This window comes from Brassica napus, chromosome C8, assembly GCF_020379485.1.
Source record: "Brassica napus cultivar Da-Ae chromosome C8, Da-Ae, whole genome shotgun sequence".
NCBI lineage: Eukaryota > Viridiplantae > Streptophyta > Magnoliopsida > Brassicales > Brassicaceae > Brassica > Brassica napus.
This window is the reverse complement of record NC_063451.1, coordinates 36571393-36597996: the sequence shown is the minus strand read 5'-3', so window position 1 is coordinate 36597996 and position 26604 is coordinate 36571393. Positions and strand designations below refer to the sequence as shown.

General features: G+C 36.5%; 6 protein-coding genes, 1 long non-coding RNA gene and 1 other non-coding gene across 15 annotated transcripts; 6 read left to right on the top strand and 2 right to left on the bottom strand.

Annotated features, from left to right (window-relative positions):
• Positions 1–651: 651 nt before the first annotated feature.
• LOC125591995 lies at positions 652–1146 on the top strand. Its single transcript, XM_048766959.1, has one exon. It carries the CDS (start codon positions 652–654, stop codon positions 1144–1146), a length of 495 nt encoding a protein of 164 aa, XP_048622916.1.
• Positions 1147–5561: 4415 nt separating this feature from the next.
• On the top strand, positions 5562–7540 carry LOC106382788 (RHOMBOID-like protein 4). The gene is made up of 6 exons (XM_013822848.3): positions 5562–6118; positions 6196–6359; positions 6447–6610; positions 6697–6941; positions 7017–7143; positions 7253–7540. Exons 1-6 carry the CDS (start codon positions 5766–5768, stop codon positions 7373–7375), a joined length of 1176 nt encoding a protein of 391 aa, XP_013678302.2. The 5' UTR covers positions 5562–5765; the 3' UTR covers positions 7376–7540.
• A 224-nt stretch (positions 7541–7764) lies between these two features.
• Positions 7765–7836, bottom strand: TRNAK-UUU. The gene has a single exon. It is a non-coding gene; the product is annotated as a tRNA-Lys (tRNA).
• A 201-nt stretch (positions 7837–8037) lies between these two features.
• LOC106382789 (gamma-tubulin complex component 4-like) lies at positions 8038–12265 on the top strand. Its single transcript, XM_013822849.3, has 16 exons — positions 8038–8285; positions 8348–8654; positions 8739–8875; positions 8966–9064; positions 9273–9393; positions 9476–9748; positions 9885–9965; positions 10044–10127; positions 10281–10367; positions 10444–10499; positions 10624–10806; positions 10952–11177; positions 11275–11363; positions 11433–11586; positions 11663–11785; positions 11863–12265. Exons 1-16 carry the CDS (start codon positions 8128–8130, stop codon positions 11917–11919), a joined length of 2235 nt encoding a protein of 744 aa, XP_013678303.2. The 5' UTR covers positions 8038–8127; the 3' UTR covers positions 11920–12265.
• A 140-nt stretch (positions 12266–12405) lies between these two features.
• Positions 12406–14717, bottom strand: LOC106382790 (actin-1-like). Of its 5 annotated transcripts, none has more exons than XM_013822850.3 (5): positions 14590–14717; positions 14089–14151; positions 13444–13837; positions 12748–13361; positions 12406–12662 (listed from the first exon to the last, which is right to left on the bottom strand). In XM_013822850.3, exons 2-5 carry the CDS (start codon positions 14146–14148, stop codon positions 12597–12599), a joined length of 1134 nt encoding a protein of 377 aa, XP_013678304.2. In that variant the 5' UTR covers positions 14149–14151; positions 14590–14717; the 3' UTR covers positions 12406–12596. The 5 variants fall into 5 exon arrangements, with proteins under 5 accessions (XP_013678304.2, XP_048620572.1, XP_013678305.2 ...); XM_048764615.1 differs by having other exon boundaries at positions 14452–14601; XM_013822851.3 differs by having other exon boundaries at positions 14401–14599.
• A 120-nt stretch (positions 14718–14837) lies between these two features.
• LOC106382791 (60S ribosomal protein L36-2) lies at positions 14838–16174 on the top strand. The gene is made up of 4 exons (XM_013822852.3): positions 14838–14980; positions 15107–15214; positions 15604–15803; positions 16006–16174. The coding sequence occupies exons 2-4, from the start codon at positions 15113–15115 to the stop codon at positions 16049–16051; spliced, it is 348 nt and encodes a 115-aa protein (XP_013678306.1). The 5' UTR covers positions 14838–14980; positions 15107–15112; the 3' UTR covers positions 16052–16174.
• Positions 16175–16614: 440 nt separating this feature from the next.
• LOC106382792 lies at positions 16615–18464 on the top strand. Of its 4 annotated transcripts, none has more exons than XR_001276960.3 (6): positions 16615–16834; positions 16913–17042; positions 17306–17486; positions 17649–17766; positions 17840–17974; positions 18070–18464. It is a non-coding gene; the product is annotated as an uncharacterized LOC106382792 (long non-coding RNA). The 4 variants fall into 4 exon arrangements; XR_007327108.1 differs by having other exon boundaries at positions 17595–17766; XR_002660865.2 differs by having other exon boundaries at positions 16913–17486.
• A 2971-nt stretch (positions 18465–21435) lies between these two features.
• LOC106382793 (histone H4) lies at positions 21436–21990 on the top strand. Its single transcript, XM_013822853.3, has one exon. The coding sequence runs from the start codon at positions 21532–21534 to the stop codon at positions 21841–21843; it is 312 nt and encodes a 103-aa protein (XP_013678307.1). The 5' UTR covers positions 21436–21531; the 3' UTR covers positions 21844–21990.
• Positions 21991–26604: the final 4614 nt, after the last annotated feature.

Sequence of the window (26604 nt, the reverse complement as noted above, 5' to 3'; positions counted from 1 at the left end):
ATCGGGTCGGGTGAATTCAATAATAGACGCCTGGCGGCATTCGAAGAGAAAGACTGATTGTGACAGCTCAACCGGATGAGACATCTCTTATTTACAGAACAGCTGGTACGGAAAAACCTTATGTATAAAGTTCGAAATGGTGAATTGAGGTAGAGTAGACCTTCCAGACATACTGAACTCCAGATATTCTTGAGGGGAGGTCCTGCGGAAAAATAGCTCGACGCCAGGATGATGAAAAGCTTAACAACTCTCATTCTTATTACACTTCTTGGGAAGATTAAAGAAAGAACTTTTTTCCCTTTCTAGCTTTCCACCATTAAGACTTGTTGACTTCCTACGCTATTCGATTCGCTGGCATGTCCGGTCTCATACGGAGGGGGGTTGGTTTGCCCGGGTGACTGATCCTGCCATAATGTACTCCTGCCTACAGCACCGGCAACCGAAGTCAAGCATACATAGGACGATCTTCATACGTGAATAGCCGGGACCGCTAAGCAGCAGTTCTTCCATACCAACTTAGCTTCCCGGCGCTGCTATTGTCATAACAACTGGTACACCATAGGTTGGCCCAACCCAGTCCTCTCGTGAGTTGGACTGACGTCTGCTTACCAAAACAAGAAAGGGGGCTTAGGGGTGCGGCCACTAAAGGAAATGAATACGGTCATGTGCTTAAAACTGATATGGCAAATTCAATCCTCAAAGGAGTCCTTGTGGGTTAAATGGCTACATTGTTATCTGATAAGGAAAGGATCATTCTGGTCAGTAAATGGTAACACAAGTATTGGGTCCTGGATTTGGAGGAAACTACTGAAGATGAGAGATCTGGCTCAGGAGTTTTTCAAAATGGAGGTTCGAAATGGAAAAGACACTTGTTTCTGGTATGATAACTGGTCAAAGTATGGCTGTCTCAAGGATGTGCTAGGGGATAATCGCTTTGATTTGGGTATCTCTCACAAGGAATCAGTAGCAGAGGTTTTCGCAAAGCACCGTCGAAGAAGGCATAGAGTTCCCATTCTAAATGAAGTTGAAAACGAGATTGAAGATCTTCAACAAAGAAACTGTTCTGAAGATGACATCTCACTTTGGAACAGAGAGATGATAAGTTTGGCAGTAGCTTCTCAGCAAAGAAAACGTGGTCACAGCTGAGAAACGCACAACCAGTCTGCTCTTGGAGTAAGGGAATATGGTTTCCATACTCAACCCCAAAGTACTCCTTCCTACTCTGGGTTGCTCTCCGAAATAGGCTTCAAACTTGCGACCGGCTACAAATGTGGAACGCAGCTGCTAGCAAGACTTGTGTGCTATACGATGAGGAGGATGAAACCTGTCACCATCTTTTCTTTGAGTGCCGATATACCAAACAGATTTGGGAGTCACAAGCAGGGGGGATTTTGCTAGGGAATTACTCAACAGATTGGAACGAAATCATTGAGATGATCTCAAAACCAACACTCAGCCCCGCAAAGACTTTCCTACTCGGTTATACCTTCCAAGCCACGGTACATGCGGTATGGAGAGAACGAAACTCATGCAGACATGGTGACAACCGCAACATGCGAGCTGTCTCATCAAATTTGTGGACAAGACGGTCAGGTTCAGGTTGCTCTTAACAGTTAAGGGCAGAGGACATCAGTATTTGGAGGAAGGTCTAGTCATTTGGTTTGAAACCCGGCAAGTTCAAAACCCATAGAGTTCATTTTTTTTATTCTTTAGACAAAAAACAGTAGCACTTGATGTACAAAGTTTTGATTGAATAAATTTTACATTCTTTCAAAAAAAAAAAAAGAGTGGTATACTATTAATTTGTTAAGCCTCTTTGGATCATCAATGTATATAGTTTCTCTGTTTGCTAAGTCTCTATTTATGCTATCAACAAAAAAAAAATTATACTATCAACAAATTCGTTATTTGAAATAAATCAATAGACCGGAAGGGAAAACTCAAAACCATTCAACATAAAATATAAGTTCTATCGATATGCATGTCTGAATCACACAATCGTACATGCGTTAAACATCAACCTACACCATCTCAGACTCTCAGTAATCAATAAAATGTTCCCAAGTCACTTTTGGTGGAGTCATTAGCAGAGCCGGTCCTGACTTTTTGGTGGCTAGAAGCGAGTAAAAAAAAAAGGCTGGTTCAAAATTTTTTTTTCAACTGATTGTTTTTTTCAACTGATTGTTCAGACTTTAGAGCTTTACGGCAGCAGTAACTAAAAAAAAAGTGATTAATTTTAGGTTTAATGAGAATTTCCTTTTCGTTTACTTAATTTAATTTTATGTAAAGTAAAAAAAAAAACTTATTGTGGCTTCAGCGGATCGAACCCGAGACCAGCCACATTTAAATGTTAACACTAAGCCACCATACCACAAAGACACTTACGAAAATGTGGCCGAAATATTTTTATAAATTTGTCGGCCGAAAGCCAGTGCTTGATGGGCTTGGCCCAAGGGCCGGCTCTGGTCATTAGGGCTGTTCGTTTGGTTGCCGCAGGTACCGGCGGCAGCGGCAGCGTCAACATTCTGCGTCAACTCTTGTTCGTTTCGTTGATGCAGGAAACTGTGTCTGACGCTGCGTCCGAATGCCGCGTCCTGCGGCTGACGCCGATAAAATCTGCGGTCGCGATATAGTATGCGGCAGCGGCAGCGGCTGCGTCAGCGTCTGCAAAACGAACAACAACTGTCCTCATTGACGCTGCCGCCGCCGCTGACGCCGAAACCTGCGGCAACCAAACGAACAGGACTATTGTAATATTATCCTCTCATCTACCACTAGTATTGTCCAAGTACAGAAAATGGCAATCGTATGTTCAAAATCACTTAAGTAGTTCTAAATCGAATCTAAAACCGGAACGTATATCAAAAGGTCAAAACCATTCGTACCAAATTTATTGAGATTCTTTATTCGCCGGCATGGTCAGACCAGGAAGCGTGAGCGGCTAAAACTCTATCAAGAAGCTCTTGAGGTAAAGGGTTTGCCTCTCCTGATCTCCTCTGCCTTGCTGATATCTTTGCCATGTGAACCAACGTTTTCCATTTATCATGTTTTAGGCTAATACATGATTTGCTTTCCCTAAAATCAAGGGACTTGTTATCAATATCAATGGAGTTGATTTGATCTCATCGAAGTTTTATTTAGGGAACTACAAACGACTAGTCAGCACGAATATTTTTTTAAAAAAAACTTCAAAACAAAAACTTGAGAAATCTATAGTTTTGAATTTTTGATCCAAATATGACCACGTTTTATTAAGGAAAATAATATTATTTTGATAGAGCTTGGCAAATTCCATGTTGCACCAGAAAATATCTGAAAATGTAAGTAAAACTTAGCTTACAGAGGACTGGAGTTGTTCCTCTATCTACTATATATATTAACAGAACTATTACTCTAAAATATTATTTAACTTCATTCATTTACAATTCATCCATCTATAGTTATATATCCTTGCAGCTCCTCTAAGGTTTAAACCCTAGAATATGCTTAAATAGAGTAATTTTTTGGCAAAAAAAAAATGTTCTTTATATCTATATTATCAAAAGAGAAGTACCAATTTGAAAATGTTCTTACTTCATTAATTAAACTCCCTATTTTTTTGCTTGTCTTTTTCAGTTGCATTTATGAAATACCCTAAAACGAATAAAACTGCATAATTTATTACTTGTCTTTTCAGTTACATTAATGAAATATGCTTAAATGATGAATTTAAACATCCTATTTTATTGTTTGTCTTTTTCAGTTATCTTAATGAAAATATCCTTAAATAAATTTGGACATAATGTCATTTAATCAACAAAAAAACTCATGAGTTATCCTTACGTGCATAATTTTAATAATGGAGATTTTAAAAAACGTGCATCATTAAAATGTTACCTAAAACATACAGCACTAATATATAACATGCATCAATAAAACTAGAATTTGGCTCACACAATTGTACGAATATTATTTTCAGTTGATTAAATTAAAAGATATTTATTTATTCAAAAAATATTTAAGAATGGCTATGTTTTTAAAAATTATATGGTATTATTTGCTCACAACTCATTTGTCATTTGCTAAATTGTTAGAAATAAAATTTTAGGATAATATAACTCAGTTGTCATTTGCTAAATTTATGGTTTTTATTTATATTTTTTTTTATTATTTAACTATAATATTTTCATTTTATATTTGAAAGAGAAATGAATTTTCTTTCAAACAATATTTTTGTAAATATATTTTTTTAAAAATAATCAATTTAAATTGTTATTATCATTGAATATAATTATTTTTGACATAATTTGAGTTTTCGTTTACATCAAAACTTATCATATTTTAGGATAATTTTAATTTAAAATGTAATTTTCATATTTTTCAAACAAATTCAAAAAATATTTTTTAAATATTTTGTTATAATTTTCTTAAAAAATATTGAGTTGCATTTCAAATAAAAAGGTAAAGAGATTAAAAATATTCTAATTAAAATATGTAAAATTTAATATAGTTTTAAGGAAACGGTCAAAATAAAAAAAAAATTACACATAAAAAAAATCAGGATTTTTGTTAACTGGGCGGATCATTATTTATATGATATCGCAAACGAAAGAAAAGTTTATGTTTTTACAATTATCTAATTAACTATGTATACTCATTTTTTTATATTTTTTTATATGATATCACACATTCGTAAAAAATTAGATAGTTTAAGATGCAAAAAAAAATATTTAATTAATGATTATAATATGAATGAATTTTACAAATACATCATTTAATAAAATAAATAATTAAAAACTGAAAATTCATATCCGCGCGTCAGGATCTAGTTTTGGAATTAATACACAAGTCAACGAAATAAACAGAATCTAAGAATTAATCAAAGACACAAACTTGAGGTCAAAGAAAAAGGAAACAAACAAATATAAGATATATCGGTTAAGATATTGCTAACTCATATAGAGAAAATTTCAGCACTATGAGAGCAAATAAACTTATATTTAAAAGAAATAAAAAGAATAAAGACGACTTTTTATTTAAAAACTGTTTCATGTATATTGCTTTGATTAAAATAAAGAAGTTGAAAAACATTTTGAAATTTTTATGTCGAGTGCTGATTTTCTATAGACAGATACTTTTCCAAAATTTAATATCAGTATTCAAATGTTATGGTTGAATGCAAATTAATTAGTAGACTCGTAGTTGTTCAACAAAGACATAAGACCAAGAATAAAATACATAACTAAGGAAATGCATTAATGAATTCATACCAGAAGATTATCTCAGAGAAGGTTAACTTATGTAAAGTATCAGAAAGAAAATATATAAGATTTTCAGCGTATAAAACGTATCTTCAGACGTAGACTGACGGAGAGGTAGCAGAGAGAGTAGCGTACTTACTAAAACCGCGTTAACAAAACTAATGAAAGGCGGCTTTAAACCGAAAACCCATTACATGTGATTATGATAAACCGAAACTTTTCATCTAAACCGGAAACCTACACGAGCAAAACAAGTTTTGGTTATCTAATGAAAAATTGGTTTAGTGGTATAATTAGGAACCGTGTGACGCACATTTGGTAAAGACGGTTGACTAACTCTTTCCTTTTTCTTATTATGTTGAGAGTTAAGACACAATCTGCAGAAGATAGTTTCCTTCTTGTCTGAAGAAGAACTCGCTTTTAAGCTCAAAAACTCCGAAACTAATATAAACCCAAAAACCTAATTTTTTTTTTTCTCAAACCTCTCGAATTTTGGATCAAACCTGGAATCTTTAACTGCTTCGAATGGGTGAGAAGGATTCAGAGACAGCTCCGATTTGGGGAAAAACCCAACAGAGAGAGAGCAGCAACATCCACCCAGTGAATATAGAATCATCTACTCAATCTGGGCAACCTCGATCGCTGAATCGAAGTCGAGGAGGTTCTTATGCAGAGCGAGGAAGAGGAGTCAAGGAGTTTCGTAGCTGGTTCCCTTGGCTGATCCCCTGTTTCGTGATCGCCAACGTCGCCGTGTTCGTGATCACCATGTATGTCAACAACTGTCCGAAGAAATCTGGAGATTGTTTCGCCGGTTTCTTGGGTCGGTTCTCGTTTCAGAGCACACGAGAGAATCCTCTTCTTGGTCCTTCCTCTCTCACGTAAGTTTATTATCCTCAAAGAACTGATTTTGACTTTGGTCAAACCGGCTTTTTTGAGATTGATTTTGGTTCAACAGGTTACGAACAATGGGTGGATTAGAAGTGAAGAAAGTGGTTAAAGGAGATGAAGGATGGCGTTTGCTTTCTTGCAACTGGTTACATGGTGGAGTTGTTCACTTGCTGGTGAACATGTTGACTCTTTTGTTCATTGGTATGCGTATGGAACGTGAATTTGGTTTTAGTAAGTACCCTCTCTAGCTCTATGTGTTACACACTCACCTTTGATTAAATGTGTGTATAACCTATGGTTTTTTATTGTTGTTCTCAGTAAGGATTGGATTGCTTTATTTGATATCTGGCTTTGGAGGAAGTATATTGTCAGCTCTTTTCCTCCGCTCAAACATCTCTGTGGGTGCATCTGGTGCCGTGTTTGGTTTACTTGGAGGAATGCTCTCTGAGATCTTCATCAATTGGACTATCTATTCTAACAAGGTACTGATACCTTAAAAAAACCACCTTTTCATATATATGATCTAAAGGTTGAGACTTTAATGTTGTTTGTCAATGTTTTTGCATAGGTTGTGACGATCCTAACTCTTGTATTGATTGTGGCGGTAAACTTGGGACTCGGTGTGCTTCCTGGAGTTGATAACTTTGCTCACATTGGTGGTTTTGCTACCGGTTTTCTTCTTGGATTCGTGCTCTTGATCCGTCCTCACTACGGATGGATTAACCAAAGGAATGCTCCTCTAGGTAAACCGCACAAGTACAAGATGTATCAGGTCATATTATGGACCATGTCTCTTCTCCTCTTGCTTGGTTGGTAAGTGTTACATTATATCAACTATAAACCAGCCTGTTTATTTATCCTATAGTAATGATCTTGTCTCTTTGTCAGGTTCATTGTTGGTTTGATCTCTCTTTTCAACAATGTGGATGGAAACAAACACTGCTCATGGTGTCATTATCTTTCATGTGTTCCAACTTCTAGATGGAGCTGTAACCGAGAACCAGCCTCTTGCACGGTAAAGATTCTTTGTAGACATTTTTCTTTCGTGGTTTCTCCAGCCTTGGCCCTTGGATAGAAGAATCTCCTTTAACATTACTATGTGTTTTTCTTTTATTTCCCTGCAGACGACTCAATTAGGCAACCAATTGAGCATGACTTGTTTGAGGAACGGCAAGTCTGGATCGTACATTTTGGCTAATCCATCGGATTCACGGATTAATAGCTTATGCGTTCAGCTTTGCCGTTGATTTACTTAACTGGTTATAGAGAATACACATTCAGATTCCGTTGTATCTTCTTCGTCACACACTCTTTCTTTCTTGCTTGCTTTGTATATATATATCTTATAAATAATACTATGTTGTTCTGAATTATGTTTCTTTATTGAGCTGTGAAACTCTGGTAAATTTCAATGGTCGAGCTCGATCCTATTTAGTAAATTTGCATGGGTAACGTTTAGAACTTAAGAAGAAACGTTATTTACATGTTGAAAACACAAGTGGACTACCCAAACTCGGTTTTTATTGTCTTTGAAATTTTGAATCCTATGTTATTTTTTGCCATAGGCTGATCTCTTGTCGGCCATGTGTGTTCTATATATCTCTTAAAATTAAAAAAAAAATGTATAACAAACAGTCGCCGTCTGTGGACATCGAACCCACGGCCACGGGATTAAAAGTCACGCGCTCTACCACTGTGCTAAGACGGCTTCGATGCTTTGTTAGTATTTGCAACAGACTAACCGGCACCTATACATGTGAATGCGGCAAATAACAGTCTCGTTAACTTCTGAGTCGATTAGAGGGTCTCTGAGTGGATCTTTTTACTCTTTTGAGTAAAGAACACTAAAGAGACTATCGAAGTTACCAAAACATCTTTGCTTTCTGTAGAATTTACATAATTTGCCACTGAACCACACCAGTGAACCAACCGTTCCGGCGACTGTGACCGGTCATTTTGATTTTCCCTCCCGAGAAAGTTACGCAATTCCATAGCCGCAATGTTGCACGAGCTTCTCCTAGCTCTCCTCGGTTTCACCGGAGACCTCATCGTCGACGAGCGGGAGCAATTGAAAACCCTAGGCCTCGATTCCCCTCTCTCCGACGAATCCACCTTCAAACTCGCCCCGGACATCTCCTTCATCCAACCCAGCGAAAGGTACTCTCTCTCTCTTCTCGATCTCTTCTCTCTGATTGACCTGATTTCGATTTCTCTCGTAGGGACCTGATCGAGGGGTTGATCAAGCTAGGGTTTTACTATAGAGAGCTTGACCGGTTCGCGAACAAGTCCCGGAACTTGAGCTGGATTAGGTCAGTAACCAGCGTGCATCCCTTGGAACGAGCCGATGAGTTGTCAAAGCAGAGTAGTAGTAGCGGCGAGAAGAAGCCTAGCGTCTACCGCAGAGCTATTGCTAATGGAATTGTGGAGATTCTTTCGGTTTACAGGTCTGCGGTTCTTCACATTGAGCAGAAGCTTTTGGCTGAGACTACGCCTATTCTTGCTACGGTGACTCAGGGACTCAATAAGGTACATTTCTCAACAACACGTGAATACTACATTGAGCTGAGGATTACAGTATGAGTAAAGTCCATACCTTTGTTATCTGTCTAGTTTTTCGTTCTCTTCCCGCCACTTTACGAGGTTGTTCTCGAGATTGAGCGTGATGATATTCGTGGAGGGCAGCTTTTGAATGTATTGAACAAAAGGTGTCATTGTGGTGTTCCTGAACTCAGGGCTTGTCTTCAAAGGTACTCACTTTGCTTTGTTTCTTAGTCTTTCGATGTACAATAAACTAAAAAAAAATTGTTTTGTTGCTTATTTTCCATATCCATGTGTAGGCTTCTTTGGCATGGACATCAGGTCATGTATAATCAACTCGCGGCTTGGATGGTCTATGGGATTCTCCAGGATCCCCATGAAGAGTTTTTCATTAAGAGGTAACTGTAAATTTTATGTTGTTTTGTTTTCTTTTTTCTTTTTACTCTCTGAGTGTCATCTTGTTTTGCTCAGTGTCGCCATTAGTGGTCCTCGTAATATATTGGCTTCTGTAGTCTTGAGCTGATGCCGTTGCCTATATCTGTACACTTTGGTTTCTGTATGTTTTTCTCTAAAGAATATACAATTCAGTTCTGATATACTTTGCAGGCAGGAAGATGGCGATTTAGATCATCGCTCATCTCAGGAAGAGATATCTGAAAAGTTGGCTCGTACCTCAGTTCACGAGACATCTTTAACTGATTGGCATTCTGGATTTCACATCTCTTTGGTATTTTCCCTGCCATTTTTTTTAGGTTTTAATTAGGTACAGTTAATGTATTTGTTATGATGTTTATGTGCTTATATTGCAGGATATGTTACCTGATCATATTCCTATGCGTCTTGGTGAATCAGTTCTTTTTGCGGGGAAGGCCATAAGGGTTTTGCGAAATCCCAGTCCTGCTTTCCAGTTCCAGAAGGACAAGAGTTTTCAGCAGACAATGCGTGGCTCCCAGAGAATTCGTGGATTTATGCATAGTGATTTCTCTGAGAAGGAAACTGAGTTGGATGCGGATCTTACTGGGGAGGAGTTACTCCCTCAATCTGAGGCGGACAAGATCGAAGCTATGTTAAAAGATCTGAAGGTACTGGTTGGGAGACTGTCTCATGGTTTATTTCGGTTTCATTCATGGGACACCTTTATTATCATGTTCATGATAGAACTAGTATTTGTCTCTCTTACAATCACATTATACTTAAATTTTAAACCTCTACGTGCAGGAATCATCTGAGTTTCACAAGAGATCATTTGAGTGCACTGTTGATTCTGTTCGAGCAATAGCAGCCAGTCATCTTTGGCAGGTTCTCACCTGTCAACTTCTAATTCTTAATCATTTGGAATTTTGGATCAATTTTTATTACATACCTTCCTTTCTACAGCTCGTCGTTGTGCGTGCTGATCTCAATGGTCATCTTAAAGCTCTAAAAGACTATTTTCTGCTAGAAAAAGGAGATTTCTTTCAGGTAAACTGAATATAATTTCTGTTGTCACTCTTGAGTTGAAAATAAGGTTAATTTATATCCATATCGTGTGTTTATATCCTCGTTTCTTGCATTAGCCTCAGTAAAGGACATGTAGACATGTAACCTCATATCTTATGGACTTTCTGATTTCAGTGCTTTCTGGAGGAGAGTCGCCAGTTGATGCGATTTCCACCTCGCCAGTCAACTGGAGAAGCTGATCTAATGATACCATTTCAGTTGGTAAGTGTATACAACATATAAGAGTTTTCATGATAAAAGGTTCTGATGAGGTCAAATTGTGTATATAAACGCACAGGCTGCAACAAAAACAATTGGCGAGGAAGATAAGTATTTCTCTAGGGTATCCCTAAGGTCAGTAACATCACGTTCTAGTAGATGAGTATTTGCCAGCCTTTGATCTAAGTGGGAAGCACACATTAATAATTACTTCAACCAACTGGTCCATAATTTCGCTGCTTTTACTGCTGCTCAACAGGTTGCCTTCATTTGGAGTTACAGTAAGATCTTCTCAAGCTGACCTGGCGAGATCTAAACTCGCTCTTACCGGGAAGGCGAATCTTACATCAGACACCTCTGTGGATGGCTGGGACGCTATTGCTCTTGAGTATTCTGTTGATTGGCCCATGCAACTGTTTTTCACTCAAGAAGTACTTTCTAAGTAAGAATCATTGGGCATTGCTTGAATCCTCTTTTTCTTCGAATTTTTCTCACTTCAGAGGTCTTTGTATCAATTTCGTTGGCTGTTTACTGGAACTTGAAATGCTTGATGCTTTCTCTAAGAGCTATTGTTTTGTGTGTTTTAGGTATCTCAAAGTGTTCCAGTACTTGATACGGCTAAAAAGAACTCAGATGGAATTGGAGAAATCATGGGCTTCTGTAATGCATCAAGATCACATGGATTTTGCTCAACATCGAAAAGATGGTACAAAGGAATCAATATCTCAGCAAAGACGACAAGGCATACGACCCATGTGGCGAGTCAGAGAGCACATGGCGTTTCTTATAAGGAATCTTCAGTTTTACATTCAGGTAAAGAAACTTACATGTCTTGGAAACCCAAAGTTGGTCTCAAGGCAGATTGATAAAAAGCAAAAACATCTAAGGTTTGATTTCTCTTTGTCTTAAGGTTGACGTGATAGAATCTCAGTGGAAGGTGTTGCAAACTCACATCGAAGACTCTCAAGACTTCACTGAACTCGTTGGCTTCCATCAAGAGTGAGCTATTGTTACTGTTATAAATAAATTTGGGTTTAGTTTCTTACCCACTATACTATGTAAATGCAGGTATCTCTCGGCTCTTATCTCTCAATCTTTCCTCGACATTGGTGCAGTCTCGAGGATACTCGACAGCATCATGAAACTCTGTCTCCAGTTCTGCTGGAACATTGAGAATCATGAAAGCAATCCAAACACTTCGGGACTTGAAAACATATCCGAGGTGCGTTATCTTTTCGCACATTCAATTCAAACTAAGTGCTCTGTTTCATTAGTTTGTCTTTCTTGCGGTTTTGAAGGAATTCAACCAGAAGTCGAATTCTTTGTACACCATACTGAGAAGCAGCAAGCTGGCCGGGAGCCAGCGAGCCCCGTTCTTGAGACGTTTTCTTTTACGCCTAAATTTCAATTCTTTCTACGAGGTAGTGATTTCTATACAGTAAGATTTTGTGGTTCATAGAAGTCGAGCTTCTTTACCTACTCTGTTTCACTGCAACAGGCAACTACAAGGGGCTTGTTGAACGTTGTTCGGCAACGCCCAGCTCTTCCATTGTAAACGTACGACAGTTCTTGTCAGAGAATCTAATTCAGCTTTTTCACAAATGGACTTGAGGTTTTGCAGCAGCTATGACACCTGGTGAAATATTGTTCTGATCTTCAAATCATGATCACATGACGCCATTAAAGGGAATATGTATGGTATGTGGACGTGGTTTGTGCTCACGCATTTCCTTATAAACTCAATAACATAAACTGCAAGTTGTGTGTTTCCTTCGTGATTTTGAGATGTTATACTATGTAAATTAAGTTAGAGACGACTATAGGTCTGGTTCGTTTGATTATTTGAATGCTTGATGATGATGCGAGTTCTATAATTTTCTATTTTAACACGTTTTATCTTATGCGAATATTAGCAAAGTACAAAATGAAGCTATAGTTAGTATAGTCTACGTCCATCTTAGTAAGCTGATGCTATGAACAACACATTCAACTATTGTATAACAATAGATTGTACTTTTACTGCTATCCAATACCTTGAAAATTTTATGAAAATAGGTGTTCTTATTCACTGACAGACGCAAAAAGTATCCATACTACAAAAAGATAATGCAAGTGCTTCAAAATGTCTTAGGCCAGAATCTGAAAATATTGAAGAAGAACAAAGAGCAACAAATAACGAAGATGAAACCCAGTAAGGATGAATTGGAAAACCCCCATGGCTTAGACTCAAACTCAAAAGCATTTCCGGTGAACAATGGACGGGCCTGACTCATCATATTCCGCCTTTGCAATCCACATCTGCAAAAATCATGAAAGACATATCAGTCAGAAATGACTAGAAATTATTTGGTTTGAGTGAAATAAAACTGGTTGTACTAGTTACCTGCTGGAAGGTACTGAGAGAAGCCAAGATGGATCCTCCAATCCAGACAGAGTATTTCCTCTCAGGCGGTGCAACAACCTTGATCTTCATGCTGCTCGGTGCCAAAGCAGTAATCTCCTTGCTCATTCTATCAGCAATCCCAGGGAACATAGTGGTTCCACCACTTAGCACAATGTTACCATACAAGTCCTTTCTAATATCCACATCACATTTCATTATGGAGTTGTAAGTGGTTTCATGGATACCGGGATTCTCCATACCAATCATAGACGGCTGGTAAAGAACCTCAGGGCAACGGAACCGCTCAGATCCAATAGTGATCACTTGGCCATCAGGTAACTCGTAGTTCTTCTCCACAGAGGAGCTGGTATTAGCAGTCTCAAGCTCCTGCTCATAGTCCAAAGCAATGTAGCAGAGCTTCTCCTTAATGTCTCTGACAATTTCACGCTCAGCTGTTGTGGTGAAAGAGTAACCACGCTCAGTGAGGATCTTCATCAGAGCATCTGTGAGGTCACGACCGGCGAGATCAAGACGTAGGATGGCATGGGGAAGAGCGTAACCCTCATAGATAGGGACCGTGTGGCTCACACCATCTCCAGAGTCAAGCACAATACCTACAAGCATAGATCAACAAATGTTCAAGATACAGTTCTTGAATCTGCAGAGTAAAAAAAGGCTATATGATTTTGGACTTACCGGTAGTACGACCACTAGCGTAAAGTGACAGGACAGCTTGAATGGCAACATACATAGCCGGAGCATTGAAAGTTTCGAACATGATCTGAGTCATCTTCTCACGGTTAGCTTTTGGGTTGAGAGGTGCTTCAGTGAGGAGAATAGGATGCTCCTCAGGAGCAACACGGAGCTCATTGTAGAAAGTATGATGCCAAATTTTCTCCATGTCATCCCAGTTGTTGACAATGCCGTGCTCAATAGGGTACTTGAGAGTTAGAATACCACGCTTGGATTGAGCTTCATCACCAACGTATGCATCCTTCTGTCCCATCCCAACCATGACTCCAGTGTGACGAGGACGGCCTACGATACTTGGAAACACAGCCCTGGGTGCATCATCTCCAGCAAAACCAGCCTAAGTCAAACACATAACATAAAACACCCTTAGAGATGGACTTAGCTACATTGTTCATCAGATCAATAACAGCAACAAAAATTACAACTTCCATGGTTAAACAATGCACAGATCCATCTAATGAGTTCTTCTAAATCCACTTAAGAGAACACCTAGAGACCCATAAGTTTTCAGCTCAGTGATATGTTGGAGGAAATAAAGGAGAGACTTATCAATAGATATCAGATTAAAGATTACATTTGGGCATTTACCTTGACCATTCCAGTACCATTGTCGCATACAAGGGGTTGAATGTCCTCACCGTCAGCCATTTTCTGCAAAGAAATAAACATAAGACCAATTTGGTATATAAACAAGAATAGATTAAAAGGCAAAGCAGTCAATGATCCTTATTATATGATAAACAAAGAAAAATAACAAATTCATTTTCAACGAGTCAATACAAAATTATATCCAGACAGAGAGAAAGATTCTAGATCAAGCAGAACCACGTTTTCCAATTCGATTTAATATTAAACAATATCGACCAGAGAAACACTGTTGAAAAAATAACACTATCACACTTGTGCTCGCCCTCGCCTGCGCTGAGTAATATACCAATCTTTGCCACTTACAGATCCAGAAATCAAAATTCAAAGAATCAAAGAGACAATTGTCAATCGAGAACGAGGTGGAGGAATAAAGAAATCAGGATCTGTAAAAACAAAAATACGATACAGGAAACAGGAGGAGAAAGAGAAGACAATGAAAACCTTTCTCGCGACAGGAAGATTCTCGGGAAACAATCTGTCTTAAGAAAAAGGAAAAAACGAACGCAAAACCAAAATGAATGGCGAAGCAGTAAAAATATTTAAACGGGTCAAAAAAGGCTTCGCTCCTCTTTTTCCGGTTCAATTAACTAAAAGACGTTTTTACCCTCTGTTTTAAAATCATTTCGATATTTTACAAAAGAGCAATAGGAGGAGTCCTTACCGTAAGAAAATGGGTTAAACTGTAAAGTCCAAACCTAAGCCCGCGTTTAAGGCCCAATAGTGGCCGAACTATTAGGGAAAGGGTTAGGGGTTTCTCTTTAGCCTCCGTATATACCATTCGGAGTTTTTCAGTCGTTTTCCTTCTTTCGGAGCAGCTCGATTCCAAAACAAGGTATCACTTCTGATTCGATTCTCTGATATCTCTTCTCGTGATGGTCTTGAAAATGTGCATCGGTTTCATCGATGTTGTAACTGTATAGAAATGATCTGTTGTTGTTGGTTTTTGAAAATTTTGCAGAAGAAGATGACAGCTCCTCAAGTGAAGACCGGTTTGTTCGTGGGGTTGAACAAGGGACATGTTGTCACCAGACGCGAGTTGGCTCCTCGTCCCCGTGCTCGCAAAGGAGTATCTCTCTCTCTCTCTCTCTCTCTCAGCTTTTTTATTCTTTGTACTTAGTCTTAATAGTTTCGACTAGATTGTGTTTGTTCTGTTCACATAGTGCCTGGAACATAGTTTCTGATTCTCTGTTTCTGGATTTATGATCCTAAGTGCTGCCATCGTTATCTTGTGATTGTTCTAACTTAACGGCTTTGTTTGAAACTATTAAAACTATTTTGTGTTGATGCATCTTTGTACTTCTTGTTCTCTTTATTTTGAGCTTATCTTGTACTGAATCCGTGGTGCTGTGTTCTTGATTTGGTGGTTTGGTGTAGCAATATATGTTGCAGCATTTTGTCACTCTGCTTGATTCTTTATTTGTTGTTGTAAATTGATTGTTGTTTGGGTGTGCTCAGCAAACGAGCAAGAGGACACTCTTTATCAGATCATTGATAAGGGAAGTTGCCGGTTTTGCTCCCTACGAGAAGAGAATCACTGAGCTTCTTAAGGTTGGTAAAGACAAACGTGCTCTCAAGGTGGCTAAGCGAAAGTTGGGAACACACAAGAGAGCCAAGAGGAAGAGAGAGGAGATGTCTAGCGTTCTCCGCAAGATGAGGTAAAAAAAACCCTAAGCTCCATTTTTGACGACTCTGCATTTTGCTCTTCTTGATGTCTATTGCTTGGGGAATAAAAGTCCTAAGTGTTTTATATATATAGCCTTGATGCTTATGTATATAGCTAACTAAAATTTCCATTCCGAACACTCATCTTAAACATATACAGCAAATAAATTAATTTTGTTGTTGTAATGAATGTAGGTCTGGTGGTGGTGGTGGTGGCGGTGCTACTGAGAAGAAGAAGTGAGCATCGTATCTCTCACAATGACAAGTTATTCATATTATGTGTGTTTTAGTATTTGGGATTTGAAGAGAATTTTGTCCATGACTGCTTACTATTCGTTGAAACTTGTCATTTTATCTTTTATTACACCTCTGATTTCATTTAAATACTGAAAAATCAAGAAAAAGTACCTTTGAACAATCGAAGTAAAATGCTCCAGAAAATTTCAGAAAATGTGTTTAACAAGATTCTCTAGAGTCTTATAAATCTCAAACTTTATTAAAGATCTTGTTATCTTGATCCTGACTACAAGTTTCTTAATCTCAAAATTACAATTTCCTAACAAAAAGAGTCTCTATCACATTCACTCACTCGAGTAATTGAGATTAACTCACAAATAACCCGCACGAGAACAAAGCTCTTCTTCCTTAATCACAGAATAACAAAAATACAAATACAAATCTATATATATATAATACTGTCTACTCTCTCCTGGGCGCGCCACGTCAGCGCCAGGTCAGAAAGTCGAGGTCTGTAATGTCGACACGTGTCCCACCTTTGAAAACGTCGCGTTTCATTTAACTTATTGTGCAATGTGGGCTTATGTTTGTGTCTGGGCTTTAGCTTATTGTCGCTTCCTATAACCAGAAGCCCTAATATTATTGTTCCGCTCCCCATCTGATTCCTACGCTCATTAGCTTGATCCCAACGACGTCTCTCCCCCTCTGCCTCCCATCTCCGGCGATGCCCCCACCACCATGCCGCCGGAGTTCAATCCCTACGTCTCTCCTTCACCTGCCCCCAAGAGTAAGTTACTTTGCATCATCCAATCTCGCATCCTATCGAATTTCTATGTTTGATTGATCGATTTTGGTTTTGGGGCAGATACGATGGACTCTGTGCCGTAATTTTCAGACGACATCTCAAAGATCCGTCACGAGTTTGATTTGGCGAAACAGAGGTTCCTCAATACCTCTAAAGCTCTAATTAATATGCCTAAGATGCAATCCTCAAGGTTTGCCATTGACTAAAACAACTCTTTTGGGTTTCCTGTTGATCGTTGATTCTCAATATTGATTTTGTTGATTCATACTATGTTGACATGAATCTCAGATTAGATAGCAAGTTTACAGAATGACTAGATTACACATTCGCATATTATTCCTATGATTTGATATATGATTTTTCCAAGCAGACAGTGTTAATGAGGTAATATATATCACCTTTTTGTTTTTTTTTATGTTTCATTGACACGCTTGGGATGGGGAAAAATGGCAGCAAGATCGAGAGATACTGAGACAGGCGATCAGGAAGATGACATCCACGGCCATAATTATTGCCAGATTTTTAATATGACGCACCATACTGTCGTTTTGCATATGCAGACTAATACCAAGAGGTTGTTCTTGCTACTATCTTGCCGGAAAATCCTGGAAGCTTTAAGAAATTCTGTGAACTGGTGCGTGTTTGATATTACAGCATGTGACAGTTAATCCCGTTATATAATACATCTGATATGGTGCAAGTTGGACCAATGAATATAACCTGAGAATATTTTTTTCCCTAGGTTGTTGTTGTTATTCGTTCTCTAATCCAGACAATGTTGTGTATTGATGCTTAGTGTTGGAGTGCACACTCCCAGAGAGCTCAAAACATTAGAGAAGAGAATGGAATCTTCCTAGCTCAGAACTAGGAGCCTCACAACCAGTGACTTAGTAAGAAATTACTTGCGTTATTTGGTACGTCTCTTTAGGCAATAACTCTCATTGATTGATGCAAGTGATATGTGAACCACACTTTGTATATGTTCAGATGGGTGGAAGATCGGTATTGGAGAAGAGTTTCTCTACCAGTTCAGCTTCCCTGAGAGACATGGTGCTCTGATGAACTTCTTGGACTCTTTCAGTCCACGTTGGAACATTAGCCTTTTCCATAATAAACCCATAGGTTTGTATCTGAGTTCACCATTGCACCATAATAAAGCACCATTGTAACTTTTGAGTCTCATTATTTCCGTACAATGGTTCCTTCTTTCAAAACAGGGTGGGGCAGGCACGAACGTGCTGGTCAGGATCCAAGTGCCGGAGCAAAACATGGCGTATTTCAAAACCCGAGCTCAAGTTCTTGGACACGAGTACGTCTTGGTAAGTGAAGACACTGTTTTCAAGCTTTTTGTGCACTGAGTTTAAAGCTGTGATGAAGAGACCAAAACCAAGAAGGAAGTAGAAGAATACATGAGATGTCTTCTTGAGCTCTCTGTTAGAAACATCTGTGAGTCTTGGATCTGTTGGATGGGATTTTATGTCACGGGCCTATTATGCTAGCCCAATATGTAACATTTATTGCATGTGAGCTCTCATCGTTTTAATGTAGACTTTCGATACTTTTCAGCAAATACATTGTAGTTATTGTTTAATGATAACACAATCTCATCTCATTCTCACATGTGTCTAACTAAACTTATTTTTATATTTTTATTAGTTTTATTATAGGTCGGAAGTTTGTATTAGCATGAATAGATTTTCATGATTGTAGTTGTTATAAATTTTCTTAAATGTTTGTGTCAAAAATATATATTTAGATATATATATATATATATATATAGTAAGTAGAATGGAGTTTTTTATTGTTTTGGTTAGGTTTAACACTCAAAACATTGATTATTTATAATATTTATATATTTTTGAATTTATTTTTAGTTTTCTTACGTACTTATTTTAAAATTACTATTTTAAATATTTCAAAAATGTATATATATGACTTGCAGTAATAGGAAATTATTTTTTTTAAAAACATAATAATAGTTCTTGATATTTAAATAAAATACATGAATGTATATTTTATGTTATTATATTTGCAGCCTAAATAAAAATTATATATCAAATAAAAAATTAGGTGTTGTAAGATAAAATTTACAAATTAATGTTTTTGATTTTTTTATAATATTGGCTTTTTATATATAATTTATTTATTTTTAGAGAAGGTTACTGTATTTTTATTAAATATTTTTTCGGATTTATTAGACTATCATTTATTTAAAATATAACTTATTTTATACATATAAGTCATGTTAAAATAATGTCTTACTATAACTTCAGATTAATCAATGTTTATTTAGCAAAATATGCATCTTCTTCTTTGCAACCACAACTCGCGAACTTAGACATGATTGCTTCAGGTATAAGAAATCATTACTTTATATCTTGCTAATAAAAGCCTTTACAGATAAACACTTGACAAAAAAATATTACTCTTTCTTTTCAGGAAATGTTTTGTAGAAATGAGCTTAGACGTTGGACGGATTGTTTTGGTTTTGAATGTTCCTTTTTTTTAAAAAATTGGGTTGTTTTGTGGATGGAATATGTAGAGCTACTAAATTCTAGGTTTCCACTTTGATTTGCTTATTGTGGTATATTTTGTGTTCTGTCTTGTTTTTCAGAGAAAAGTTCACTACTGAACATCATTAAATAAACCAGTTAGGAAACAAATGCTTTTACGGAAAAGTTTAGCAGTCACTTTTTTTGCTTTTTGTATTTCTATATTGTTATGTTTATGTTTCATTTATGATTTATTGCAGATATATGATTTAGTTTGCAAGTATGAAGTTGACAGGAAAACACTTCTAAGTTAATTCTACAATGTAACTATGTAGGGTTATAATATTCCCTCATAGACAATGCTTATCTCTATTGAAATAATCCGATGCTTCAGAAACTATAACAATAATGCTTCTTTGATTGTTTGTTTTTTTTATCTCGGTAGGCTTCTTCTCCAATTTTTTCTACTAGAGTTAATTAGCAATCAAACCATGCTTTTTTTATTCTTCACATTAACTATTATTTTTCTTTCGTCATAATTTTTTAATCATCTTATGATCATTAATGTATTGTTGTGTTTTAAGTATTTTGGGGTGTTGTAAGCTTAGGGATCTAATGAACTTACTTAATTATGTTAAGTAATTATTTGCTGAAAATTGTTACAAAAAATATTATTTGGTCATGAATCTCTGTTTTTCTATCCTGCATTCATTTTTGGTTCAATAGAAACAGCTCGGTAGTAACAATGCAGCCATTTTCTGCAATGTGGGATTTGCAAGTTTGGCCATACCGACAAATTTGGTCTTCTTCTTCTTCTTCTTCTTCTTCTTCTTCCCGACGGCTTCATCACTTCACTGACATGTTTTACCCTATTGAGTCCTCATTGCTGAGCATAATAGCTCCATCATCATCATCCTCAGATGAAAACTCACAGATCTTCACTCTCCGAGTTCCGAGTGAACTCAAAACCACAACACAAGTGGTGGCTCTGGACTGTTGCTGATGAAGTCTATCCGTCTTCTCCTTTGACCATCAGCCTGAGCCATTCTGATTCTGCTGAGACCAAACATAAGACTCAATTAGCATTGAGTTTAAGACTTCAAAGTTAAAAGTACAAAACTCATAGAAGAGAACCTCACTCTACTTCTTTTATTGTTATCTCTCTATCGCTCTTTTTTTCCAATCAAACTTGCATGAACTAAGAAACATGAAAGCTGTCTATAAACTATAAATATGTGTGGGACCAAGTAAGATTATATAAGAAAAATGAAGAATCTTTTATGATCAAAATTTGAGTATAGATTTACTATAAATCTCTTTAACTTTATATTGTTAAATAGTATGGATAAAAAAAAATTACAACAAATAGAAACATATGCAATTTACTTAAAAACATCTGTATAATATACTATTAAGCAAGAGTATGCTGCACTAAAATAATGTAAAACTCACCGATTGCTTGGTCAATAAGATATTGCTAAACCAATATATACATAACAAAACCAAAAGAAAATTGATCCAACAACATATTCAGCAACTCAAAAACGTTACATACGATTGACAAGCCCATACAAGACCACATTAACAAATGTAATAGCCCAGTATCTCTAACGGCCCTATAAAATACAACCAACATACGTATAAACTTATTACATGTCTAACAACTTCAAGTCACCTTCTCTTTCAAATATCTCATACAGTAAAAAACAGTCAACACCATGAAACTAGACAATACCTAACAAACAATGCCTTTACAATTCTGTTCAAATGGAAAGGACATGTATCCAAATCCCGCGCGTAGCGCGGACCGATCCTAGTACAATATAATTTCGTTAAAATATTGGCATGTCCGCGCTTAAGCGTTAACTCTCCCGCTCGTTACCCTCGTCTTGCGAATCGCCAATCACAAGATCTTACGGTTCAGAATCTCACTCACGCATATGACGCGGATAGCAACATATCTAACGGTTTAAAAGTCAGAAGCTGACAACCACGCGGATCGATGATAACAACCGTCGATTGTAAACGATCCGACGATCCAGAATCTCTCAAACTTATTAAAAACACATATACACAAATCATTCTCGTCTCACCCCCTTTTATATAAAAACCTCATTACCTCCCAATCTCTCAACTTATTATTTTCTCCCATCGAAGGTTTTTAATATTGAATTTTCCCGAGAAAAAATGTCAGGCCGCGGAAAGGGAGGAAAAGGATTGGGAAAGGGAGGAGCCAAGAGGCATCGGAAAGTTCTCCGAGACAACATCCAGGGAATTACGAAACCAGCGATCCGTCGTCTGGCGAGAAGAGGAGGTGTGAAGCGTATCAGCGGTTTGATCTACGAAGAAACTCGCGGCGTTCTCAAGATCTTTCTAGAGAACGTGATTCGTGACGCGGTTACGTACACAGAGCACGCTCGCCGCAAAACAGTCACGGCCATGGACGTTGTCTACGCTCTCAAGAGGCAGGGTCGGACTCTGTACGGATTCGGCGGTTAATTCGATTGTTTCAGTTTCAGATCTTGTAAAATCTTTTTTTTTTTCAGAATCAATGGGAAAATATGCATCTTTTTCCGAACAATCTTGTTTTTTTTTGTTTCCGCATATAAAATTATTGTAAACTGAAAGAACTCTAGTTCGCATATCTTCTTTTGATTGTGAAAACTAATTAATGCGCACGATAATATTTTTTGGTTAAAAGTTATGTGGCCCAATAGAAGTGTACCAAAACGCAGAAAACGTTACTGTAATCCTTTTTTGGACGAAAATTTACTATACATGTTGGCTAGAGTTGTCAACTCGGCGGGCTGACCATAGGCTAGCCCGCTATGTATGTGCCCAATTAATAAACGGTCCAACAGGACAAAAGACTAATTGGTACATGGTCTAATTGGACAAAGACCAAATGGACAATGGATGTCCATGGGCTTCCTAAAACATGTTTTTATTAGTTTAACAAAAGAAAACATAACTTTATAATTTAACCCAAAACAATAGTTTTATTGTTAAAATAAAAAATTCACGATTTTGACGGAAAACATAATTTCACAATTTTGACAGAAAAATGTATTTCATTAATTTGGCAGGAAAATGCAATTTCTCGGTTTTAGCGGAAAAACGCAATTTTTTTGGTTTTGGCGTGAAAACGCAATTTCTCGGTTTTAGCGGGAAACCCCAATTTCTCGATTTTGGCGGGAAACCCCAATTTCTCGGTTTTGGCGGGAAAACGCAATTTCTCGGTTTTGGCGGGAAAACGCAATTTCTTGGTTTTGGCGGGAAAACGCAATTTCTCGGTTTCAGCGGAAAAACATAATTTCTCGGTTTTTGCGGGAAAAAGCAATTTCTCGGTTTTGGCGGGAAAACACAATTTCTCGGTTTTGGCGGAAAAACGCAATTTCTCGGTTTCGGCGGGAAAACGCAATTTCTCGGTTTCGGTGGGAAAACGTAATTTCTCGGTTTTGGCGGGAAAACGCAATTTTCGGTTTTTGCGGGAAAATGCAATTTCTCGGTTTTGGCGGGAAAACACAATTTCTCGGTTTCGGTGGGAAAGCGTAATTTCTCGATTTTGGCGGGAAAACGCAATTTTCGGTTTTGGCGGAAAAACACAATTTCTGGTTTTGGCGGAAAAAAACAATTTCTCGATTTCTACGGAAAAATGAAATTTCTCGATTTTGAAAGAAAAACATAGTTTTACAGTTTTGATAAGAAAAAAATACTTTTATAATTTTGGAAAGTAAACATAATTTCAAAATTTTAGAAATAAGATCTAAACTAATAATTAAAAAATAATTATAAATTTTATTAGATGTCCATGGGCATGTCCGTTTGGACATGATCTCTATTAGTCTTGGACATTTGTTTGGACCATTGTCCAATATGGACCACCCATCAGTGCCCAAACCGAAATGGTCCAACTGGTCATGCCCATTTGGACCATGGAGGGACCATTTGACGGCTATAATGTTGGCCTAAAGATGTAATGGCCCAACAAAAATAAATTATGAATGACCCGAAATAAAAGCGTTACATAATGATTATGAACAGTCTATTTATGACGAATCTGAGTTTTCGTACTCGACCAGATCGCATTATAAATATTTTTATGTAGTGACTTATGTTTATGAACACTATTTTGTTTATACATTACACAGCATATAGCAGATCTATCCGAATTGTGTGTGGGGAAGAAGGGTCTTACGTTATGACAAACATAAATAAGTGAACGATGTCAATGGGGTTAACTAAATTTTACAAGAAAATTAGGCATGTGACGAAATTTAGTCACTACTTTTACATCATTTATATTCTACAAGTTCAAAACTGGTTTTGCCACCATTATAATTTTGAGACTCGTGAAGCACAACTATGCTTATTTCAAACTTGATTATATAATAGAGATGCTGATCCTTCAAAAATGAGTTGATTACTCTCTAAGCCACTTTTTGACTTATCTTTACATTCAGAATTACTTTTTACATGTGAGACATTTTGTTGTGGACCAGCAATAAACTATGGACAACTTTGCCTTTAATAGACATTTGATGCGTGGACGGACAGGGGCGAAGCCAGGAAATTTTTATGGTGGGTGCACTACTAATATTAAAATTAAAATATTTAATAATATGAAACTAAATATAATAAAATATTGATATTAATACATTATAAATTAATCATTGCTTGAGGTAAGGTATCACTTCGTAGTTTGTAATATTTTGAAACAATTTTTTGGTAAATCAAAATGAGATATTCCCTTAAATGATCTCATATTCATGGTCCCTTGGGCAAAAAAAAAATTTAATTTTCACCTATTATTTTTCTTTAAAAAATTTGATAGATATATGTTTTTTTTCAAAATACCAGAAGTATTTTTAAAAATAAATCTACGGAAATAAAAAAAATATTTTCATATAAAAAAATTTTGGACCCCTTTTCTTATTTTTAATATAAGAATACATGTATTTTTTTTAAAAAAAAATCAGACCCTTATCTATTAAGAAATAGGGGGACAATGGATTGGGTCCGGGATGGTCGCACCGCTCGCCTCCCTATCTAAGCCGACCCTGCAGGTAAATTCAAAACCAATTTCAAAAGTCTACAAATTAAAAGATATGTAATTAAATAACTAAATTATTTTTTCATCGTCGATAAAAAAACAAAATTTATCTAAAGTCAAATTAGTCATTGTTTAAAACTTTAGGACTTCTGTGTAAAATTCAAATGCTATTCGAATAATTACAGATCCTAGTGGAAACAAATCAAAATATTTTTTAAAAGAAATTTTGGAAATAAAAATATATTATTAAAGTTTTTTGCATGTCACGTTAATAGTTACTAGACACTAGTCACTACTAGTTAGGGATTTATGATTTTAGCAAAAGAAATTGAAAACTATAATTGAGTTTTAAAAGTTTCTTTTATTTTATGTGGGCTAAGCTATTTTTTTTTTTGGAATTTAGTTCGTTTTGTTTTTCATTTGCCCTTAATCTAAATTCTAATGGGTGCACAATTATAAATTCTAATGAGTGCACATATAAAATTACTTAGCATTTACATTATTTTTTAAGAAAATTATGGGTGCCTGTGCCACCTCTTCCCTATCATGTGGCTTCGCTCCTGTGGACGGATGATGTGTGGACGGATGATGCGTGGACGTAGATGCGTGGACGGAGATGAGTGTAAAAATTTCAAAAGTTTCATCAGAGCAAAGTCCACAATAGCTGAGCTTAATGACACAACCCCAACAACAATATTTATCTGTCGCCAGGAAAGAAGATTTTGATTATGTTGTGGATATGGACACTAACATAACCATGAATAAAGAATAAGAGAGATCTCTTAAATTTGTGGATAGAAAATTGAAGTTTATGTGGTGGATAGAGTAGTAACTCAAACACTAAACATTAATTAAAAAATGTAACATATTGAAAGGCTATGATATGGATGTCAATGTGTCCACAATATCAAAGATGAACAAATTAATAACTTCAAACCAATTACGACCACATACATGTCTAGGAAAAAAAATAAGCATGAGTGATGAAAACAAAGCTAAACAAACCAAAAAGTTAAAACGAGCCAGCTCCTCCTCCAAAACCATCGGTCAAAACGAGTCAGCTCCTCTTTCCGGTGAGCCACACCATTGATTCCGAGCTCAACATCGTCGTGGATGAGCTCGGTGAAGCTGCATTGCATCGAGATCGTCACAATCCTCCACCATGAGATATGTAGTGTGCTAAATTATGATTTTTAATCATAATTTTACTCATCCACAAATAGCCGTCCATGTTTACTCATCCATGCTTATCCGTCTACACTATCTTCCCACTCTCATCCACATGTGTCTTTCCATGTTTATATTCTACATGTAATTATCCACGGTCTTCAAACATCCACATATCACTCATCCATAACACAATCATTGAATACGTGTACAAGTAGATATTTTAAAATATAACAAAAAAAATATCAAAGTGGATATCAAATTATATAGAATAAAAAAACATAATTTATTATATCAACAAAATTTGTTATATGTATTTTTAATTTAAAAATAAGCAAAAACAAAATATTAAGAAGTACATTAAATAATAATAAAGAAACAAATTTTTTCTTTTTTCTAGCATAGAAAAGATCTAATTTTTTTTCATTAAAGGTAAATCTGTATATTCTTTCTGTAGGTCTCATAAAAAAATGTCTTACAAATGCACTGTGGCTTTGAATGTAATTGAAAAGTGATAAAATGCCTTAAATTTTTTTGAAAAAATCAACCGCTCTAATTAATGTCAAAACTATATTTTTTAAAAGGAAAGAAGATACGTGTCACCTGAATGCACTTGCTAAAACTGAATCACGCCGACGTAGCATACGTCAACGCCGGTGTCTCGCGTTCCACGTGCGACTCGTATGATTCCTACTTCTAAGTGATAATAAGTCAGTATATTATTTTGCAGTTTCCTCTTTGTGAGGTGAGTTTTCTCCCTTGTTATGAAGAATTAATTTTTATACATTTATATAATAGCTTGTTATAAGATAAACATTGAAATGATCATCCACTTCTTTACCAAACTCAAGCACTATGATCATCCATTTCTTTACCAAACTCAAGCACTATGATCATCCACTCATTTACCAACTCAAGCACTATCTTTCATATTTTATGTATTGTTGTTCACTATAAATACCATCACTCATCTCACTCATTTGTATACCATAAACAAGAACAAGAGTTTATAATCAAAGAACCATTACATCTTCTTCTTC